Source organism: Pongo pygmaeus, chromosome 23, assembly GCF_028885625.2.
Source record: "Pongo pygmaeus isolate AG05252 chromosome 23, NHGRI_mPonPyg2-v2.0_pri, whole genome shotgun sequence".
NCBI classification, from domain to species: domain Eukaryota; kingdom Metazoa; phylum Chordata; class Mammalia; order Primates; family Hominidae; genus Pongo; species Pongo pygmaeus.
Genome location: NC_085931.1, coordinates 41,203,904 through 41,222,387, shown reverse-complemented (window position 1 = coordinate 41,222,387; position 18,484 = coordinate 41,203,904). Strand labels below are relative to the sequence as shown.

The 18,484-nt window shown below is 53.2% G+C and overlaps 1 protein-coding gene across 2 annotated transcripts in view; it reads left to right on the top strand.

Annotated features, from left to right (window-relative positions):
* TBC1D10A (TBC1 domain family member 10A) overlaps positions 1-18,419 on the top strand; it is a 34,846-nt gene extending 16,427 nt beyond the window's left edge. Inside the window, exons 2-9 of one of the 2 annotated variants that reach the window (XM_054470303.2) lie at positions 6,380-6,479; positions 10,923-11,030; positions 14,608-14,714; positions 15,397-15,511; positions 15,591-15,656; positions 16,333-16,522; positions 16,638-16,792; positions 17,592-18,419. In XM_054470303.2, the coding sequence (XP_054326278.1) occupies positions 6,380-6,479; positions 10,923-11,030; positions 14,608-14,714; positions 15,397-15,511; positions 15,591-15,656; positions 16,333-16,522; positions 16,638-16,792; positions 17,592-18,053 (1,303 nt within the window). In that variant the 3' untranslated portion in view covers positions 18,054-18,419. The remainder of the gene's footprint in view (positions 1-6,379; positions 6,480-10,922; positions 11,031-14,607; positions 14,715-15,396; positions 15,512-15,590; positions 15,657-16,332; positions 16,523-16,637; positions 16,793-17,591) is intronic. The other variant, XM_054470304.2, reaches the window with a different exon arrangement.
* The last annotated feature ends 65 nt before the right edge of the window (positions 18,420-18,484 follow it).

Here is an 18,484-nt window from a genome sequence, read left to right as displayed (position 1 = left end):
CTTCACTTTCAGGCTCTGGGTGGAGAGGGAAGCCCTCTGGATCGGTGATTGGCCATGCTCCCCCTGCACATCCACTTCCCAATTTTCCACACTTTGGTGGGACTTCCCCCAGCTGCCTCCTCTCCATCCCGGAGACCCAAGTGTGAGGGTTTTTTTTCACGTTATTCACGCCTGTCTTTCTCGGCACAGAGGGTGATAAGAAGAGGGAAGGGAATGTGACAGGGATTGAAGCCATGGTATGAGCGGGGGACTTTATATGTCTTGGATAGTTTAGTGCTCAGGTGGCAGCCTCTACTTCCAGGCTATGTAACCTTGGGCATATTACTCCACTATGCTGAATCTTAGTGTTCTTGTCTATTTAATGGAGATAATTAAAGCTATTTCCTTGGGGGATTGTGTGCCTGTGTAGTGCTTGGCAGAGCTAGTACACGGCCAGCGCATGAAAGTGTCAGCTCTTATTGCCTCACATCATGTTTACCAGTGTTCTCTGAGGAGGTGGCATTCCTCCTGGGTTACAGATGAGGAACTGGAAGCTCAGAGAGCAAAGCAGCCAGCCCTGTTTCACACAGCTTCACACAACAGCTGTAAAGCGGTGGAGCTTGGATCAGCGGCCAGGAGTTAGAATTTGTTTACCATTGAGTAAATGAAGTAATCTCTCAGAGCCTCAATTGCTTCATGAGTAAAATGGTGGTAATCATGCCCTGCCTTCCTCAAAGGCCTGTGTATGGGGACCAGTCAGATGAGAAAAGAGATGTGAAAGTGCTAGTTAAGCCGCAAATACCAGTCACCTAATAGCTACCATTTGCTGGCCACCCACCAGGCTGGGCCCTTGTACACATTTATTCCTCATTGCAGCCCTATAAGAGATGAGGTGTGCGTTATGATCCCACTTAAAGATGAAGAAGTTGTCATATGTTTTGCACATGGTCTCCCAGTTAGTGGACGGCGGAACTGGAGTACCTAGCTCAGCTCACTTCAAGTCCCCACTCTATTTATTCTCCCCTACACCCCACCTGGTTTCCCCTATGGGTGAGAGCAGGATCAGTCCTGTGGTCTGTGACCTCAGACTTTCTGCTTAGGTTGTATTTCTCTTTGTTTGGGCTGGTTCAGGGAGTGAGGCTTGGAGGAGGGTTTAGACGGGTTCCTTGGTATCCAGATTTATCTCCCACGACAGGCTAGGATAAGGAGGTGATGGGCATGGGCGCTGCCCTTGCTGAACCTGCCTAGCCAGAGGTGCTGAGATATGCTTGGGCAGAAAGCAGATGTCTAGAAGGACAAGGGAAGAGAGAACCCCAGCCCTTGGTCTCAGTAGCCTGGACAGCAGTCTTGTCCTTCTGAACTTTTGGAAGCCTCAAGCCTCTGGGTTTTGGGAGAACGCTAGGAAACTGGGAACCTACAGAGAATGGGGTCAGCAGAGTGTCACTGCTGCCTTGGACCATGACATGACACAGCATGGCTAAGCCTGTTCCAGTCCAGGAGCCTGACAAGATCTGTGATTAGGTGCCATCTTTGTCTCCTCTGAGCCTTTCCTCCTCAGAAGCTGGGGTTGCCAGCAAATGGCAGATTGCCCTGGCCGGGTGCGGTGGCTCATGCCTGTCATCCCAGCACTTTGGGAGACTGAGGCGGGTGGATCACACGGTCAAGAGATTGAGACCATCCTGGCCAACATGGTGAAACCCCGTCTCTACCAAAAATACAAAAATTAGCTGGGTGTGGTGGTGCCCCAGCTACTTGGGATGCTGAGGCAAGAGAATCTCTTAAACCCAGGAGGCGGAGGTTGCAATGAGCCAAGATCGTGCCACTGCACTCCAGCCTGGGCAACAGAGCAAGACTCCGTCTCAAAAAAAAAAAAAAAAAAAATGGGAGATTACCCAGGATTACCATCTGCACCTGAGGTTGTGCTGGGGCAGTCAGAACACTGGAGGAGGGGTTAGACTGTCTCCGGTGGCTTGGGGGCCAGAGATGGAGCCACACAGAAGCATCTGGAGAAGGGCCTGATTTCCCCACAGCCTTCCCCAGGGAGCTGGAAATAGCATATAGGCCACTGTGACAGAGGGGAAGCCCTGGGTCAGACACTTACTTATTAGCTTTGTGACTTTGTCCAAGTCATACAACCTTTCTGATCAGGCCAAGTCTGTCATGGGCCAAATGGAAATAGTAATTAATCTGTGAGGGCCCCACTTCACTGGGCTATTAGAGGGACATGTACAATTTCTAAGGCAGAAGTAGCTTGTAGCCCTGATGCAGTGCAGATGAGGGTAATGATGTCATGGAGAAAGCCAGGCAGGCAGCTGTTGAACACCTGGGGCGTGTGCGGTAGGAGTCACAGAAGAAGTTCAAGACCTGGTCCAGCTGGGGAGGGACAGTACTGAGTAATATGAGCAAGTGGTAATGAAGTGCGTATTTCACACTTCATGACTTGACTTATTTATCAGTTGGTGCTGAAATCAGTTTTAGGGGCTTGTGACCAGCATTTAGAACAATAGAATAGAAAAATATAAAATCAATCTGGAAATATCAGAGTGCATTAGTACATGTAAGGGCAACTCGTTTCCTAAAATGTATTCTGGTTGTGTGTATGTATGTGTGTTTGTGTGGGTCTCAGTTTAAAAAGCGTGAGATACGGTGTTCTGAGCCAGGATGAAGATCTTCAGGTTGGAGAACATTTTATGAGATCTGGGCAGGCAGGCAGGCAGGCAGGCATGCAGGCTGTGTGGAGGCTGAGGGCTTGGCCTGTGGAGGCAGAGAGGTGTAGTACAAGGGTCAAGAGCATGAGCTGTAGTGTCAGTCAGGCCTGGGTTTGAGTCCCAGCTCTGCCACTTATAGCTACATGGTCTTAAGGAACACTCTTAACATTACTAAGCCTTGGATTCTACTTTAAAATGGGGAGAATGGGCTGGGTGCGGTGGCTTATGCCTGTAATCCCAACACTTCAGGAGGCTGAGGTGGGTGGATTGCCTGAGGTCAGGACTTCAAGACCAGCCTGGCCAACATAGTGAAACCCTGTCTGTACTAAAAATGCAAAAAATTAGCCGGGTGTGGTGGCGGGCGCCTGTAATCCCAGCTACTTGGGAGGCTGAGGCACGAGAATCACTTGAACCCAGATGGCGGAGGTTGCAGTGAGCTGAGATCACGCCATTGCACTCCAGCCTGGGCAACAAGCGCAAAACTCCGTCTCAAAAAAATAAAAAGGGGAGAATGATGTTATAGTAGGGTTATTACAAAAGGTACATTTGATAAAGGTATGTGAAGCATTGAAAAGAAAATTGTAAGTAGTAAATAATCTACAAATGGTAACTACTGTTGCTGATATTATTATTGTTGTAGTGGTGGTTTTTAATGTAATATTGGGCTCTGACAGGTTATTGTCACTTGGAGAAGGGAGAAGAAAGGGCATTCAGTTAGGGATGAGTGGATGATGAGGGCTAAACATGTGTGTGCCTGGTATGGGAGGGGTCTAGAATTGTGTGGCCTCAAAAGGGGTGTTGAGATTACAGGTAGAAGTTACTAGGACAATTTTGGCATAACGTGGGGAAGAAAGCTTTAGCAGTGGAAACTGTTTAACAATAGGGTGACTTCACCTGGAGGTAAGGAAGGCCCATCCCTGGAGGAGTTCCAGCAGTGGCTGAGCCACAAGAAACTGGTCTCACTGGTCTCTTTTGGCTTCAGAGACTCCCTCAGGCTACCTTAAGGAAGGAGGGGTTTTCTGGAGGATGAGTGAGGCCGCCAGATTTGCAACATCCCCCATGGGCCATTTCTGGTCCCTTATACTGGGCCAGCTTCTCTCTCACTAGCAATTGGTTCCTGCCCTCTCCACTGTCAGGAGGAAGCCTCCTCAGGGCTTCTACACTGTCATACTATTTTCAGGGACCCTTCTGGCCCCAGCTTCATCTCACAGCTCCTCTGTGGGCCTCCTTAGAGGGTCAAATTCATAAGATAGACTGTACAAACATATAGCGAAACTGAGGATCAGAGAAGGAAGGGGACTTGCCTATTGTAGAAAGGATTTCTGTATCAGACAGCAGTTGGATCAGATGTTTTCTGAGATCCTGACTGAGTTAATTGAAGGATATGTGAACCTTCTGATTTAACAAAAAAAAAAAAAAAAAAGATAGCCTGCAATGTTTCAGGAGCATATCCTGTGCCTAGAGACATCTACCTGCAGTTAGAGAGCACGTGGTACGCTGAGTGCTGGGTACAGCCAGACCTTCAGTGTCTTCCTTCTCACCATCTCCAGGTAGATTAAACTCCTCTGCTGTTAAAGGAAAAGCCATTCAGATGGCCATATTGCCTCAAAATTTTCCTAATTTAGGATTTAAAAAATCAAAACAGATCTTTCAATTGACATGCACAGTTAAAGTAGTAGTGGGTTTTTTGTTTGTTTCTGAGAAGATCTTGCCAAATCAATGGTGTAGCTTAAAGTCAGTGGTGTCTTAGAATCCAGGAAATATGGTAGTTTGTTTTGTACTCTTCTGAAATTCCGGTTTGAGGTTTGACATTGGGGGTTTGAAACTGCCAAAGCTGTTATCTGGCATCAGTTAAAAGAACTCTGAATTTAACATGTTCCTCTGTGTATCTGCAGTTGGGAGAATGGGCGTCTCTGAGTCCCTGCAGTTAGATTTTTATCAATAAAGCCAGACTGAGGGTTGAGGTATCAAATAGACATATTTAATCACCTGTGAGTTCTTTGGAAACTGGTAATCTCAAGTGAAAACCTTGCCCTCTGTAAGCCTCAGTTTCTTCATTTGTGCAGTGGGGATATTGGATCAGCCATTATCTACATCCATAACTGCCAGAACTTCCTGTTGACTCAGTTTGGGCACCCTTCTGACTGGTTAACTAGAAGGCTGTTCCCCTGACTTGTTGCATAAGCAGTGCATTATAGGTGGTGGAAGGTATCATGGCCTAGGAGGTGTGGGCCCTTAGTTTTTGCTCCTGGGATGTTTGGGGGTTGCCCGGAGATATATATCCCTTTGTAAATTACCTGACCTTTTGTAAAGGTGTGGTCCTTGCTTTGCTCTTATCAGGAAAAGCAAGGAAAGGAGTAACTCATGCCCTAGTTCTGCCTGTAGGTGGTGAGCGGGGCAGCAGTTCAAAGTGGGGTGCCTTGTATCAGTGCGTTGAGGGGGCCTCCTTTGCCTAGGCTGTAGTCCTTCCTCAGACGTTCAGTTCTAAGGCTGCTCTCAGGCCTGGGCACTTCCCCAGATAAAATGCACTGAAGAAGACCTTCCCTTTTGTGTCTTAGAGGCCTCAGCTCTGCCAGGGCCCCTCCCTCTGCTCTTCCAACCAGTAAAAGTCACAGTAGCACATTTCCTTCCGGCAGAGAGAGGATCAGAGACTCAGGCCTGGGCCAAGCCCCAGCCCCACCGTGTCCTGTTCCTGAGAACCTCCTCTGAGCTGCCTCCGACCCTGTGCTCCTTTCTGAGAGGTCAGGCAGCACTGTGTGCTGGCTCTTGGCTGGGACCTGACTTGGATTTGAGTCTGGGTTTTTCCACTGATTTGCTGTTGGACGCTGAGCAAGATACCTTTCCTGGGTATCTTACCTCTCTAAGCCTGTTTCCTCGTCTGTCATTAATAACTTATTCTGTTAAGAAAGCAGAAAAAAGCACCTTGGTGCTGAAGTGTTTTCCCCACATTCAGTGCCCACCAGAATATCAACTCCATGAGGGTCAAGACTTTGTTTTAATCATGGGACGGCATCCCCATAACCCACCCAGAGGCCCTCGCCCTAGAACAGTGCAACACAGTTGTGCTAGCTGCCCAGTCAGTAGATCTACAGATAGAAGAAGTGGTATTTGATGGGGCTTTGAAGTGTGTGTAGGATTTTGATGGGTGGAGATGATTTGGGAAGCATTCCAGCAAAGGGACTGGTATGAGTAAAGGCTGAGAGGTGGGAAAGGGCCAGGGAATAATTGGGGAAACTCTGAGTAATGAGTTTGGCTCAAGTAAAGAGGTGAGCATATTATTTCTGTACTCGTTTGACTAGTTTTTGTGTTCAACTCTGCACCTTGTACACCGGCCCTCTGAAGAGGCTTATTGACTAAGGCAGACCCAGGACAGGAATGCTTTGCTTTGCTGCACAGATGCAGACAGTCACTTAGCCTCTGCCTCAGAGAGGTACCATGGGTCCTGGCCACATTAGGGAAGTAGGCACTTGAACCACCTGCTGTTTCTCCAGCTTGTGCCTTGAGGCAGTGGCTGGGGAGGTGGCATGTTCCCTCTCGTCTGTAATAGGATGGTCCGAGGTAGCAGTCCTGAAGGGAACAGCAGGGATGATAGGCAGGAAGAATGGAGGTCTGACCAGGCTGGCGGCTGGGAACGAAGCCAGGGCCTTTGCTTCCCTTGGCACCTCTCACAGGCCCTGCCCTCTGCTCCACAGGCTGGAGGAAGTCCCCCTGGAGGTGCTGAGGCAGAGGGAGTCCAAGTGGCTGGACATGCTCAACAACTGGGACAAATGGATGGCCAAGAAGCACAAAAAGGTGAGGGGCCTGGCCTCAGGTCTTGGGCTGGGAGTTGGCAGCTTGGGGAGGAGGAGGAAGAGGGAGGAACTTCATCAGCTTAGGAAAGCAGGGGCTTCTCTAACTGCCAGATGCCTTAGATGTCCTCCAACTGCCAGTGCAAGACAGAAGCTGGCTTGAAGGCAGGGGGAAGGTTGGGCCCTCACACAATGACTTCAGATTCATGCAGAACATTGTCCTGGAGCTAAACCTCAAAGCCACTCTTAGCCAACAGCCATAACACAGCTTTCCTCTAGCCTTCCCAGGAGAAGGACGTAAGTGCTGCTTACCAGCTATCAAGGAGGACTTTACAATACTGCCAGTAACTAGCATGTATGGAACATTTGCTTTGTGCTTGGCACTTGCCTGGGATAATTCCTTACAGCACCCTAGTGTGAGGTTAGTAATAGTAGTATCCCCACTTTACTGATGACCTGGTCATCAAGATTTGAACCCAAGCAGTGTACCTTTAGCACCTGCCCTCTTAGCCACCACAGTACGAGGCCTTCTTTACCCTCTAGATTAATTTAATGACTTCCCTCTTGACTCCTGGCCAAAGAAAGAAGAAAGTAACCTCACACTTTAATAATAGTCTTACAAAAATGAAATCACCCAGTAGTCCTTTTCAAGTGAGGCTGTCTTTAGACACTAGCTCTATTGCCCTGTGGGAACATTCTTGCCCACCACTCTTAAGTGTGTGTGTGTGTTGATGTCCTTGGCTGCCCTCAGCATGGTGTTACCACCTGGCCTAGAGGAGGCCTGTTCTGAGCCTTACAGCTAGGGTCTCTCTGTACAAGTTCCTAATGCACAGAATGAACCCTATTGCCCACTCTCATCAGCTGACACTCTGGTCTGGTCCAGGCTGGCACAGCTGGCTGCAGGGCCTCACAGAAAGCTCAGGACTGACGGTCAGGCATATAGACTTGGGCCCAGCCCCACTCCTTTCCTCTCTTCACACCTGTGGCTAACTGTGGAACCTCTGGGCAAGTCACTTCACCCTCTCAGCCTCAGTTTCTCTGGCCAAATGGGAGTGATAATCCTGTTGCTCCCCACGAAGTGGTGGTAAGTGCTTCGTAGACTGTATCATAGATGGTGAAGCCCTGTGCTATGAGAGGAGAGGCTCACCCAGACCTGGGCTCTTGCTTGTTCTCTATATCTATCTGTCTATCTATCTATATATCTAACTATTTATTTGAGACAGGGTCTCACTCTGTCACCCAGGCTGGAGTGCAGCAGCATGATCTTGGCTCACTGCAGCCTCGAACTCCTGGAGTTAAGTGATCCTCCCACCTCAGCCTCCCAAGTAGCTGAGACCACAGGCACATGTCACCACACCTGGCGAATTTTTGTATTTTTTGTAGAGATGGGGTTTCACCATGTTGCCCAGGCCAGTCTGGAACTCCTGAGCTCAAGCAATCCATGTGCATTGGCCTCCCGAAGTGCTGGAATTACTGGCATGAGCCACCGCACCCGGCCTATCTCTTTTTTAAAAAACAATGTTAAGACAGTTATTCCTTAGCTGCTTCCTGCCTGACTCTGGCTCTGTTTCCCTGCCTCATCGTTCCTCTGGCTCTTACTGTGAGCTGTAGCTTGCTCTCCAGCAATCTGTTATGGTGACTGGTGGTTGGCAGGGACCTTCTGTGTTCTTGAAAATAGGGATTCCAGAGGGGAGCTTTGGGGAGTACCTCTCAGCAGAGTAGCAGCTGACACTTCCCCTTTTCTTTCCTGGCACTGTGGTTAGAGCCCGAGACCTGCCCCTGCCCAGCTGAGGCCTCCACAGGAAGTGCTTCAATCCACCGTGCCCAGAGGCCCTAACCCACTACTTCTCTCCAGCCCAGAACCACTCACTGGGTGCCCCTCCTGCCACCTCAGCTGTGGTCATACTGGGCCCTGCCCTCGGGGCTCTTCCAGCCTGCCTGTGGAGGCTTGAGTTCTCCCTCTGGTCAGGAAGTCGTGGCACAGGAAGTATAATACCTGTTTCAGGAAGTGGGCTCAGACCCAACACTTCTCCTGGACTCATACATAGTCCTGCTGGGAGGGTGCCTTCTTTTCCGGGACTCCCAGCCATGTCTAGGACAGAACTCTAGTCCTGCAGGGAGGCAGGGCTGGGGCTGGAATGCTGTCTTCCCACAGGGCCCTGCCCTCACAGAGTTCAGCAGGCAAGGGTGTGGCCTCACTCAGCTTTCATCAGAGAACTCCTTTCCCAAGGCCTGGCCTCAGAGAATGGTAATCCTCTGTGGTTTCTGGGAATACTTTCCCATGCTTTATCCTTACTGGTCCCTACCATCCTCCCTAAGGCAGGCAGGGTAGGGATGACCCCCTCCAGCACCTTTATGCTGAGGAGGCCAGAGTGGGAAAGGCTGGCTGTACTCCCAGCTCTTTGTTCCCCCCGAAGTGTTCCAGGGCTCTCCTGGAGAAGGCCAAGTATGATGGGGGCTGTGATGATGTGGGGCTGCCTTTTGCTGAGCTTAGCTCTGTGGGAGAGCCTGAAGGGCCTGTGGCTTTGGGCTAAAGCACATCCCTTTGCCAAAGCCTGCCCAAATTGGCTTCCTTAAGGAGACCCTTGTCCCACAGCCGCAGGAAACTCTTCCTTGCGTCTAGGGCAGTTCGCTTCAGCCCCCTTCCTCTGCCTCCTTTCTAGGCAGTCCCAGAAGCTCTCACTTGGTACCTGTGACCAGCCACTGCTACTCTTCCCCCACCACCCTCAGCCTGTCTGCCTGGCTCCTTCCTGGTTCTTGACTCTCTCTGACCCTTGGAAAATTTTCTCTTGTTTGCACTGGTCACCAGGAAGGCCAGGGCTTCTGTACTCCCTCCTCTGAGAGCTTCCAGCGGGACTGTTGAAGGGGGTTTCTAGGTGAGGGGAAGTTAGGTGTGAGCTGAGGTTCTGGGCTTCTGTGTCAAGCATCCTCCTGGGATGGAGGAGCAGAGAGGAAGCCATTGCTTACTGAACAGACTGTGTCAGGCCCCACACTAAGCACATTTTCCCTCTCTAATGGACTCCTTTGACAACTCTGCACAGTAGTAGGTATTCAGATCTTACAGTTGAGAAGTGGTTGGCTCAAGGTCAGCGCTAGATTCAAACCCACATCCAGATGTTCTTCTCATGCCCTGAGTGCCCATCCCCTTTATCCCAGGTCAGGCTGCTTAGTGCAGGGGTTGAGGGAGTATCTTTGGCCATCTCACCCCTCCCCCACCACAGCATTTCACAGGAGTGATGCCTCTGCCTTTGTCCTTGCCTACCTTGACGGGTCAGGGCAACTAATTGCCTTCAGAGCCTCATTCTGGTCCCAAGCCCAGGAGGAGCCCACTGGTGATGTAGAAAGTACATGGGGCTGGATCCCTCCAGCCTGTGTGGTGCAGCTAGGAGGTAGTAGGGTTTCTGATTGTAAGACGAATTTACCCCCACTCTGCTTGTGTGATGAAATTTCCCCCACCAATTCTCCCCTACCCTCAATGCCTCATTTGTAAAAGACGTGATCGTTTTGATAGTTTTTCAAATTGAGTTTTGCCAGTGAAAACTTTTCCTGACAAAAACAGCTTTCCTGAAACAGAGTCTCGCTCTATTGCCCAGGCTGGAGTGCAGTGGCATGATCTTAGCTCACTGCAACCTCCACCTCCTGGGTTCAAGCGATTCTCGTGCCTCAGCCTCCCAAGTAGCTAGGATTACAGGCGCCCACCACCATGCCTGGCTAATTTTTTGTATTTTTAGTAGAGACGGGGTTTCACCATGTTGGCCAGGCTGGTCTCGAACTCCTGACCTTAAGTGATCTGCCCTTCTCAGCTCCCCAGAGTGCTGGGATTACAGGTGTGAGCCAGTGTGCCCGCCTATAGGGTTCCATTTTGATTCAGAAGATAGTTATGAGGGTCTGGAATTCCATGGTAGACCTCAGAAATGGCTGTGTCGTCACCAGGGATGTGGGACCCTGCCATCACCTGGTGTTAGCATATGTAATTGCAGTCACCTCCTCTCCCTGCACCATAGGATCTGCATGGTAGCAACAGTAGGAAAGTCTGTTTTTTTTTTTTGAGACAGAGTTTTGCTCTTGTCGCCCGGCTGGAGGGCAATGGTGCGATCTTGGCTCACTGCAACTCTGCCTCCCGGGTTCAAATGATTCTCCTGCCTCAGCCTCCCGAGTAGCCCGCCACCACGCCCAGCTAATTTTTGTATTTTTAGTAGAGATGGGGTTTCACCATGTTGGCCAGGCTGGTCTCGAACTCCTGAACTCAGGTGATCCACCCGCCTCGGCCTCCCAAAGTGCTGGGATTACAGGCGTGAGCCACCTTGCCCGGTGAAAGTCCTCTTTTCTCCCTGTTTCTGCTCTTGCTGCTGTGTGCACTGAGGGCCCACCACCAACTGGCAGAGGGGCTGGGCTAGGGGAGCTGCCTGGGTGGCTGCATGGGCTCAGCTGTCCTTTTGATTTTCAGATTCGTCTGCGGTGCCAAAAGGGCATCCCGCCTTCTCTGCGGGGCCGTGCTTGGCAGTACCTGTCAGGAGGCAAGGTGAAGTTACAGCAGAACCCTGGAAAGTTTGATGTAAGCTTCCCTTCCTTTGCCCTGCCCTCTCTTCCACATCTCTTGGTGTCCTCCCCATGGCAGCAATCCTCCATGTGCTCACCTGAACCGCACAGGATGAGCAGTCCATGAAACCTCCAGTCATGTGCCCAGCTGCCCAGGCCCCAGCAGGCCAGACTGGCCCAGTCCTGGGTACCTGTGTCTCCTGGAGGGTCTGTACAACTGAGGCTCCAGCCCTGAGCAGCCCTCAGTGGAATGGCCAGATTTGGTACCCCCTATTCCGGCTCTTTCTCTTGATGACCACTCAGGTTTTGCTTTCCTGGGCTCAGTAGGCTACCTCCCTGCTCTTGGTCATCAGGAGGGGACACTCAGACCATTTCCCTGACTGCCTTGGGCCCTGTGCTCTGGGCCTATGGGGGCTTGACTAGCAGGACCACAGGTCCTTCAGTGCCTCCTGGCCTCCCATCCTCTACTTTCTCCTGCCTTGTCCAAGCCTGGCCAGCACAGCCCACCTGTGTGTCTTGTGGGGTCATCAGCCCTGGCAGTAGCAGAGCCAAACCCAAGGGGGCTGAAGGGAACTGCCCAAGTATCTCAAGGGGTCAGACGCCAGTCAGTGGCCAGAGAGGGTGCCCTCTGTTGTCATCCCTCCTCCTGTCCCGATATCCCTCCTGCTGCTCCCTGCCCCATAGCTGGCCAGAGTAAAATACCTCTCCATTCAGAGCTGAGCAGCTCCTCCAGCCTGCTCCCCTAGGGAACTATGGGGAAGCAGTTGGATTCCCTGGGGTTGCCCTGGCTTACCTGCCAGATCTGGCCGCAGGCATCGGGGTTTCTCGCAGGCCCTTGGGACTGGTGACAGGCAGACAGTGAGACAGAGCAGAGCTGCCTACCACCAGCTCTTTGTTGACATATCTCATGCTTCTTTAGTGAACACTCTTGTCTTGCCAAACCTGTTCCTTGAGATGACTGGGCAGGAGCAGGGCAAGGTAGCCTAGAGTTTCTGCTGTTGACTGAAGAGGGCGAGAGCTTTTTGCTGGCAACACGTGGACTTGCAGGGGCAGGGAAGCTGGTAGAGTGTCTGGCTGGGGTAGGTCTGAATCTGGCTGATTGGATTATTCCCCAGAGCACCAATACCAGGCCCCACTGGAGCAGCCTCTTGACTCCAGAGTCTTCCTCCTAGTGGCTACATCTCTTCCATTTCGAGGGGCTGCATCCTGGGCAAAGCGGGAGGCTCAGGGGTGGGAGCCCCAGTCCAAGTCCATAGTTAACATCAGGCTGCCAGAGCCAGGCATGAGAGCCAAGAGCGTGGGCAGCCTGATCAGCCTCCTGGCTGTGTGGTTCAGCAAGTGTGAGCGTGTGTGCAGCAGAACGCAGAGCTGTGTGCATGTGTGTGCAGAGCAGTGCTTCCGGAGAAGAATCAGCCACCCCCAGGGGGTATGGAAGGTTGCTCGTGTGAGGAGGTGGATTGGCAGAGAAGGCCTTCTTGATGCACCGAAGCTGAGTGATGGGTTCCTGCACAGTCCCGGGGGCTGGAAGAATGGTTTGTGAGCACACCTGGAAGGACTTTGCCTGTGGGTGACCCAGAGGAAGCATGGGGAGCTTCCCCTGGTTGCTGCAGGTCTTGTGCCGAGGCAGGGCACAGTGGGGGTCTGTGATGGCAGCATGCACCTGTTTCTGTGCTCTCTCCCCACAGGGCCCTCCATTCAATACCCAGTCCAGGTGGCCCATCCCAACCTCAGCATTCAGGGCAGGCTCTGCAGGCCCTGGTGGCTCCTTCTCCTGCACGTGCTATTTCTTCCTCCTTCCTTGGGCAGGCAGGACCTCCCTGTCCTTTTTTACCTGGCTTTCTTCTCTGGCTTCACCTTATGATGGTGCCAGTACCCCTCAGGCTGGCGGAGGCTACAGGCCCTGTGACCATGGTACCTGCTTGTCTGCCGGTGCCCTTTCTATCTGCAGCTACCCCCTTTTCCTTTCTTACCAACCATGTGTGGCCAAGTGCCTTAGGCTGCTGAAGTGCCAGATGAACACATCCTAGGAACTGACTTGTGGGGTTTTCGGGTTCCTACCTCATGGGAACTGCTAAGAGAATTTGTGGGGCCCTCTTCCCCTTTCTGACAAAAGCAAACCTGCACTGTGCTGAGACAGTACCTAGAGGTGCACAGTATACCGACCCCCATCACAAGGGTGTGTGGGGCCCCAGAGGCAGGCATCTACCTCTCTGCTATGTGCCTGCTCTAGGGCTCTGTGTGGGGGCCGCTCCCTTTCCCCTCCAGCCCTGAACACTCTGTCAGCCGCTCCTCTCAGTCCTTACCCTCTAGTCAAGTTCCTGGCACCCTAGGTTCTTGAACTTAATGCTAGGACACTCCCACTGAGGGCCAGAGAGGGAAAGGGGCTTGTATGAAGTCACCTGCTCGTCAGGGCAGGGTCTGGGTCTGCGCCCCCTGGGTATGTTTGCTGAGGACCTGGCCTCCCTCCTGAGGGCCTTCCCTGATGCTGCCCCTGCTCTGCAGGCAACTTGTACTTAAACCAACACTCCAATGAAAGTGCCTGGGCCACGCCTTTGAGCACATTCTGGTTCCTCTGGTGAATACTCTGCTTCCCTGCTCAGCCCTCTGGGCTTCCTCCTTATTTATTTTTTCTTTCTTTTTTAAAAATTGAGGTATGAATTTACATACAGCAAAATGCATAGATCTTGAATGTGCATGCAGTTCAGTGAGTTTTGATAAGTAATACACATCCATGTAACCAACATGCAGATCAAGGTAGAGAACATTTCAAATGACCAAGAAAAGATTTTCCTTTTTGTAATGGCTTTGTTGTTTTGTAAAGGTGCACATACTGAAGTGTTCACAGACGTTCAAAGAAAAGAGTAAAACTTTGTTGAAACCTCGGCACCCAGAGAAGTATCTGAGGTTAATGGTTTGACAGATGTCATGTCCTTCCAGAAAGAGCTCTGTGCAGATCTCACACACACCCAGCTTCCTGGATAGGTGACGCCACCTGCACAGGGAGGCACGTAGCTGAGGAGCTGGGATGGACGGCTCTGAGTCAGACCTGGCTTCCAGTCCCAGCTCCACCATTTTTCTAGCCATGAGGCCTTGACACTCAGTTTTCTCATCTGTGAACAGGGTGTAATGATAGGTCCTAACTCTGGAGGTTGGGGAGCAGGATCAGTGAGGCCCACAGGTACCCTGTGCCCAGCTTAGCGCCTGGCTCAGAGAAGTGGGAATAGCTGGTAGCTATTGCTCAGAGAAGCAGCCTTCTGTCTTAAGGATGTGACATAATGTATCTAACTGACTCCTGAATGAAATGTCTAGAGGTCCTTCCAGCCGCAGCTGGAGTGGACACTCTTGCCCGCATCGGTCTTCTTAGAGCCAGGTTTAAGGTTTCCAGGGCCCTTCCCTCCTTGCCCTTTTGCCCCTGCCCAGGCATCCTTACCTGAGCTTCTCTTCCTGTCCTTGGGAAGGCCCAGTCTGTGATGGGCTTGGGTGGGCACTGCCCTTAGTGGAGGGCCCCCTCCCCTAATTCCTGGGCAGCCATGTCCTGTCAGCAAAGCCCACCTCCATCCTCCCCAGCCCCTAATTTGTGCCCTTGCTTCTAGGAGCTGGACATGTCCCCTGGGGACCCCAAGTGGCTGGACGTGATTGAGCGTGACCTGCACCGGCAGTTCCCATTCCATGAGATGTTTGTGTCCCGGGGGGGCCACGGGTGAGCAGGCAGGGCCTCATGAGGTGGGAGGTGTCTCTAGGGCCTGTCTCTAAGGGGTCTAAGGAGGTACAGTGAGTTCAGGGCTTCAGAAGCTGGGTGCCCCCTACTCCACTCTTAGCATTTCCCTTTTTTTGGTTTGAGTCTCATGTGTGTTCTCAGCATCTCCTCTTACCTCTGGGGGGGCTTTCCTCATTGACTCCAGAGTGTTAGAGCTTGTCCGGCCTGGCCCTCTTCCGGAAACAGGTTTTGTTGGGGAGAAAGAGGGATAGAGGGAATTGGGTGAGTGGAGGGTATGCAGGGGAGAGATAGGGCAGGCAAGGGGACCAAGACAAGATGCAGGGACAAAGCTGGCCTGGCCAAGGGGCCATAGCTGCTGAGTGAGGGGCCCCTACTTCCAGCCCTGACATAGCTTTACATCCCACCCTGGCCCTGCTCCCTGTTTTCTCTTTGAGCCTCTGCCCTCCCCTGTCATGGGGGAGACCTTCCCCACCTCCTTCCTTCTGGGCACGTGAGAGTCCATGTGCTCCAGTAGGAAACTGACCCCTTGGTGACCACAAGCAGATCACCTTCCCTCTCAAGGGAGGGGCAGATTCTGAGGCAGGCTGGTCCAGTGGGGCATAGGTGAAGGCCGTGGGTAGCAGAGTCACCCCGGTCATCACTGCTCTGCCTGGCCTCTCCACAGCCAGCAGGACCTATTCCGTGTGCTGAAGGCCTACACGCTGTACCGGCCCGAGGAGGGCTACTGCCAGGCCCAGGCGCCCATTGCCGCTGTCTTGCTCATGCACATGCCTGCTGAGGTACCACCAGGCCCCGGGCAGGCAGGGGGGTGGGTGGGGAACCCCCAACGGCAAGGCCTCACGTCTCTCTTGCCCACAGCAAGCCTTCTGGTGCCTGGTACAGATCTGTGAGAAGTACCTGCCCGGCTACTACAGCGAGAAACTGGTGAGTGTCGCCTGGCCTGGGACCTGCCCCGGGCTGGACACCCTCTGTGGCCCCTCCAGGCCCTTCTCTCATAGTAACTCCTGCCCAGGTTAAAAACTTTCCGGCCTTCTGTTGCCTTCAGGCTGAAGTTCCAAGGCCTGCCAGGGTTAGGTCTCTTGAGTTGTGATGTTATCCCTTCTACATTGACTTTCATCTCAGCCTGTAGCTGCTCTGGCCGCTTTGCAGAATTGAAGTTCTTCCAGGGCACCAAGTTCCTCCCTCCCTTGGCCTTGGCCTTGTCCTAGGCTAAAATCTGCTTGGAAGCTCCCTTCCCCGTGCTGTCCCCTAAAAACTTCTCTTCCTTCAGCTTTTAGCCCTCAGGGAGCTTCCTTGACCCTGACAGGCGAGACCCTCCAGCACATGCTTGAGAGCAGTCCTGCTCTAGCCTTGTTAGGGGCACTCAGCCCCCTCCCCCTCCCCTAGCCTCTTTTGCTCATGTGCCTTTCTCAGGATAAGCTCCCCCAGGGGACCAGCTGGCTCTGGTTTGCTCATCATTGTATCCTAGCACCTGGCAGAGGCAGACCCCCCTGCAGGTGGTAGCTACCTGAGCCTGCTGGGTGCTGGGTGCTGGGGTGTAGTCTCTGCCCTGGCTCCTGCAGCCCACGGTCATGGTCTCGTGGCCTCGATGTCTCCCTAGGAGGCAATCCAGCTGGACGGGGAGATCCTCTTCTCGCTGTTGCAGAAGGTGTCGCCAGTGGCCCACAAGCACCTCAGCCGTCAGAAGATCGACCCGCTCCTCTATATGACAGAGTGGTTCATGTGCGCCTTCTCCCGAACCTTGCCCTGGAGCTCTGTGCTGCGTGTCTGGGACATGTTCTTCTGCGAAGGTACTGGGCTGGGCTTGGGGGGAGCACCCCTGTCCCCAGCAGCCCACAGTGGGGCCTCTCTTTGCAGAGAAACCCCAAAAAGCCTCCTTGTACTTACTGCCCATCCCCCATGCAGGGGTCAAGATCATCTTCCGGGTGGGGCTGGTGCTGCTGAAGCATGCGCTGGGCTCCCCCGAGAAGGTGAAAGCCTGCCAGGGCCAGTACGAGACCATCGAGCGACTGCGGAGCCTCAGCTCCAAGATCATGCAGGAGGCCTTCCTGGTCCAGGAGGTACAGCCCATGCCTGCCCCTTATCATGGGGAGGGAGGAAGACAGGTGGGGGTCCTTTGAAGGGGGTCCCGCTAACCCTCAGCCCCTGAGGGTGGGTCCTATGCCAGGACCATTGCTAGGCAGCACAGAACATGTGGGTGGACCTCATCCTTCTGTCTAGTAAGGAGCATGGGGCACAGAGAGGCCTGGCTCTGCAGGGCCTTCTGGATCCGAGCCGCTTGAGAATGAAGAAGAATGTTGACCCACGGCCCCCTCTTCCTCCCTGGTACCCCATTCGCAGCCTTAGCTCTTATTTCTCTTTCTTCTTTCTTTATGGATACTTGTCTCTCAGGGGCAGTTAGGTGGAACATGCATGGCCAGCTTTTATACATGAGGAAATGGAGGCTCACAGAGGCAGAATCACTAAGCAACTCCCCTTAAAGTCACCCACCCAGGTGGAGCTGGAATTTGAGCCTAAGCAGCTAGGCTGCCCTGGGCAGCGGTGGGTGACAGGTTGGCAGAGAGCAGGTTTTTGTCTGTCTGGGTCTTACCCCTTTAGCCCCATAGTCAGGCAGGTGGACTCGTGAAGCTGTGGGCAGCTTTCTCCTCTGAGGCGGTGGGTCTCAAGTGTCCAGCTCACCTGGCACTCAGCTGTGGGGCTTGTGACTGCAGCTTGGGACTAGACCCTCATCCTTCCTGGGGTCAGTGTTTAGTGGCCAAGGCTGGGGGATGCTGAGGAAGACTGGGGGCCCAGGCTGGGAGGCAGAAGGGGAAGGTCCTTCTTCTTGGCGTCCACTTGCCTGTGTCACTGCCCCTGCAGGTGGTGGAGTTGCCCGTGACAGAGCGCCAGATTGAGCGCGAACACCTCATCCAGCTGCGGCGCTGGCAGGAGACCCGGGGTGAGCTGCAGTGCCGCTCCCCGCCCAGGCTGCATGGTGCCAAGGCTATCTTGGATGCAGAACCTGGTCCCCGGTCTGCCCTACAACCTTCACCGTCCATCCGCCTGCCCCTAGATGCCCCCCTCCCTGGCTCCAAAGCCAAGCCCAAGCCACCCAAGCAGGCCCAGAAGGAGCAGCGGAAACAGACGAAGGCGAGAGGGCAGCTGGAGAAGCCCCCAGCCCCAAATCAAGCCATGGTGGTGGCCACTGCAGGAGATGCATGTCCCCCACAGCATGTGCCCCCAAAGGACTCAGCCCCTCAGGATTCGCCTCCCCAGGTCTCAGCCCACCACCGCTCCCAGGAGAGCTTGACGTCCCAAGAGAGTGAGGACACCTACTTGTAACCCTGGCAGCTAAGGCCTCCAGGGCGGGGTCTCCACATACCTACACGGTTCATGAACTGACATTCCACGGCCTGTCCACCCTCTGAGGGCCAAGCTGCCTGGCTACTGGGCTGGGCTGGAGTCTGGCTGGTCCAACACAGATTCTGCCTGAGCTTCCTTATTTATTTTCTTTACAGTGGCACTCGGGCTGGCCCAGCCAGGGCAGGCAGAAGCTAGGGCCTGGGGGGTGGGGCCTCCTTCAGCCCCCTTCTCCTGGGGGGATGCTCCCCAGGGTTAGGGTGCTGGTGTGAGGGGCAAAGGGTGGGGTGTTCTTTGTGTAAAATAGAAACATGGTTTTGTACAGAAATAAACAGCCTTGTATAGAGAGCTCGTGTACAGCTAGGGGCTGGGAAGGGGGTACCACCTTGGACACCTTGGTGCTCAGCATCTCT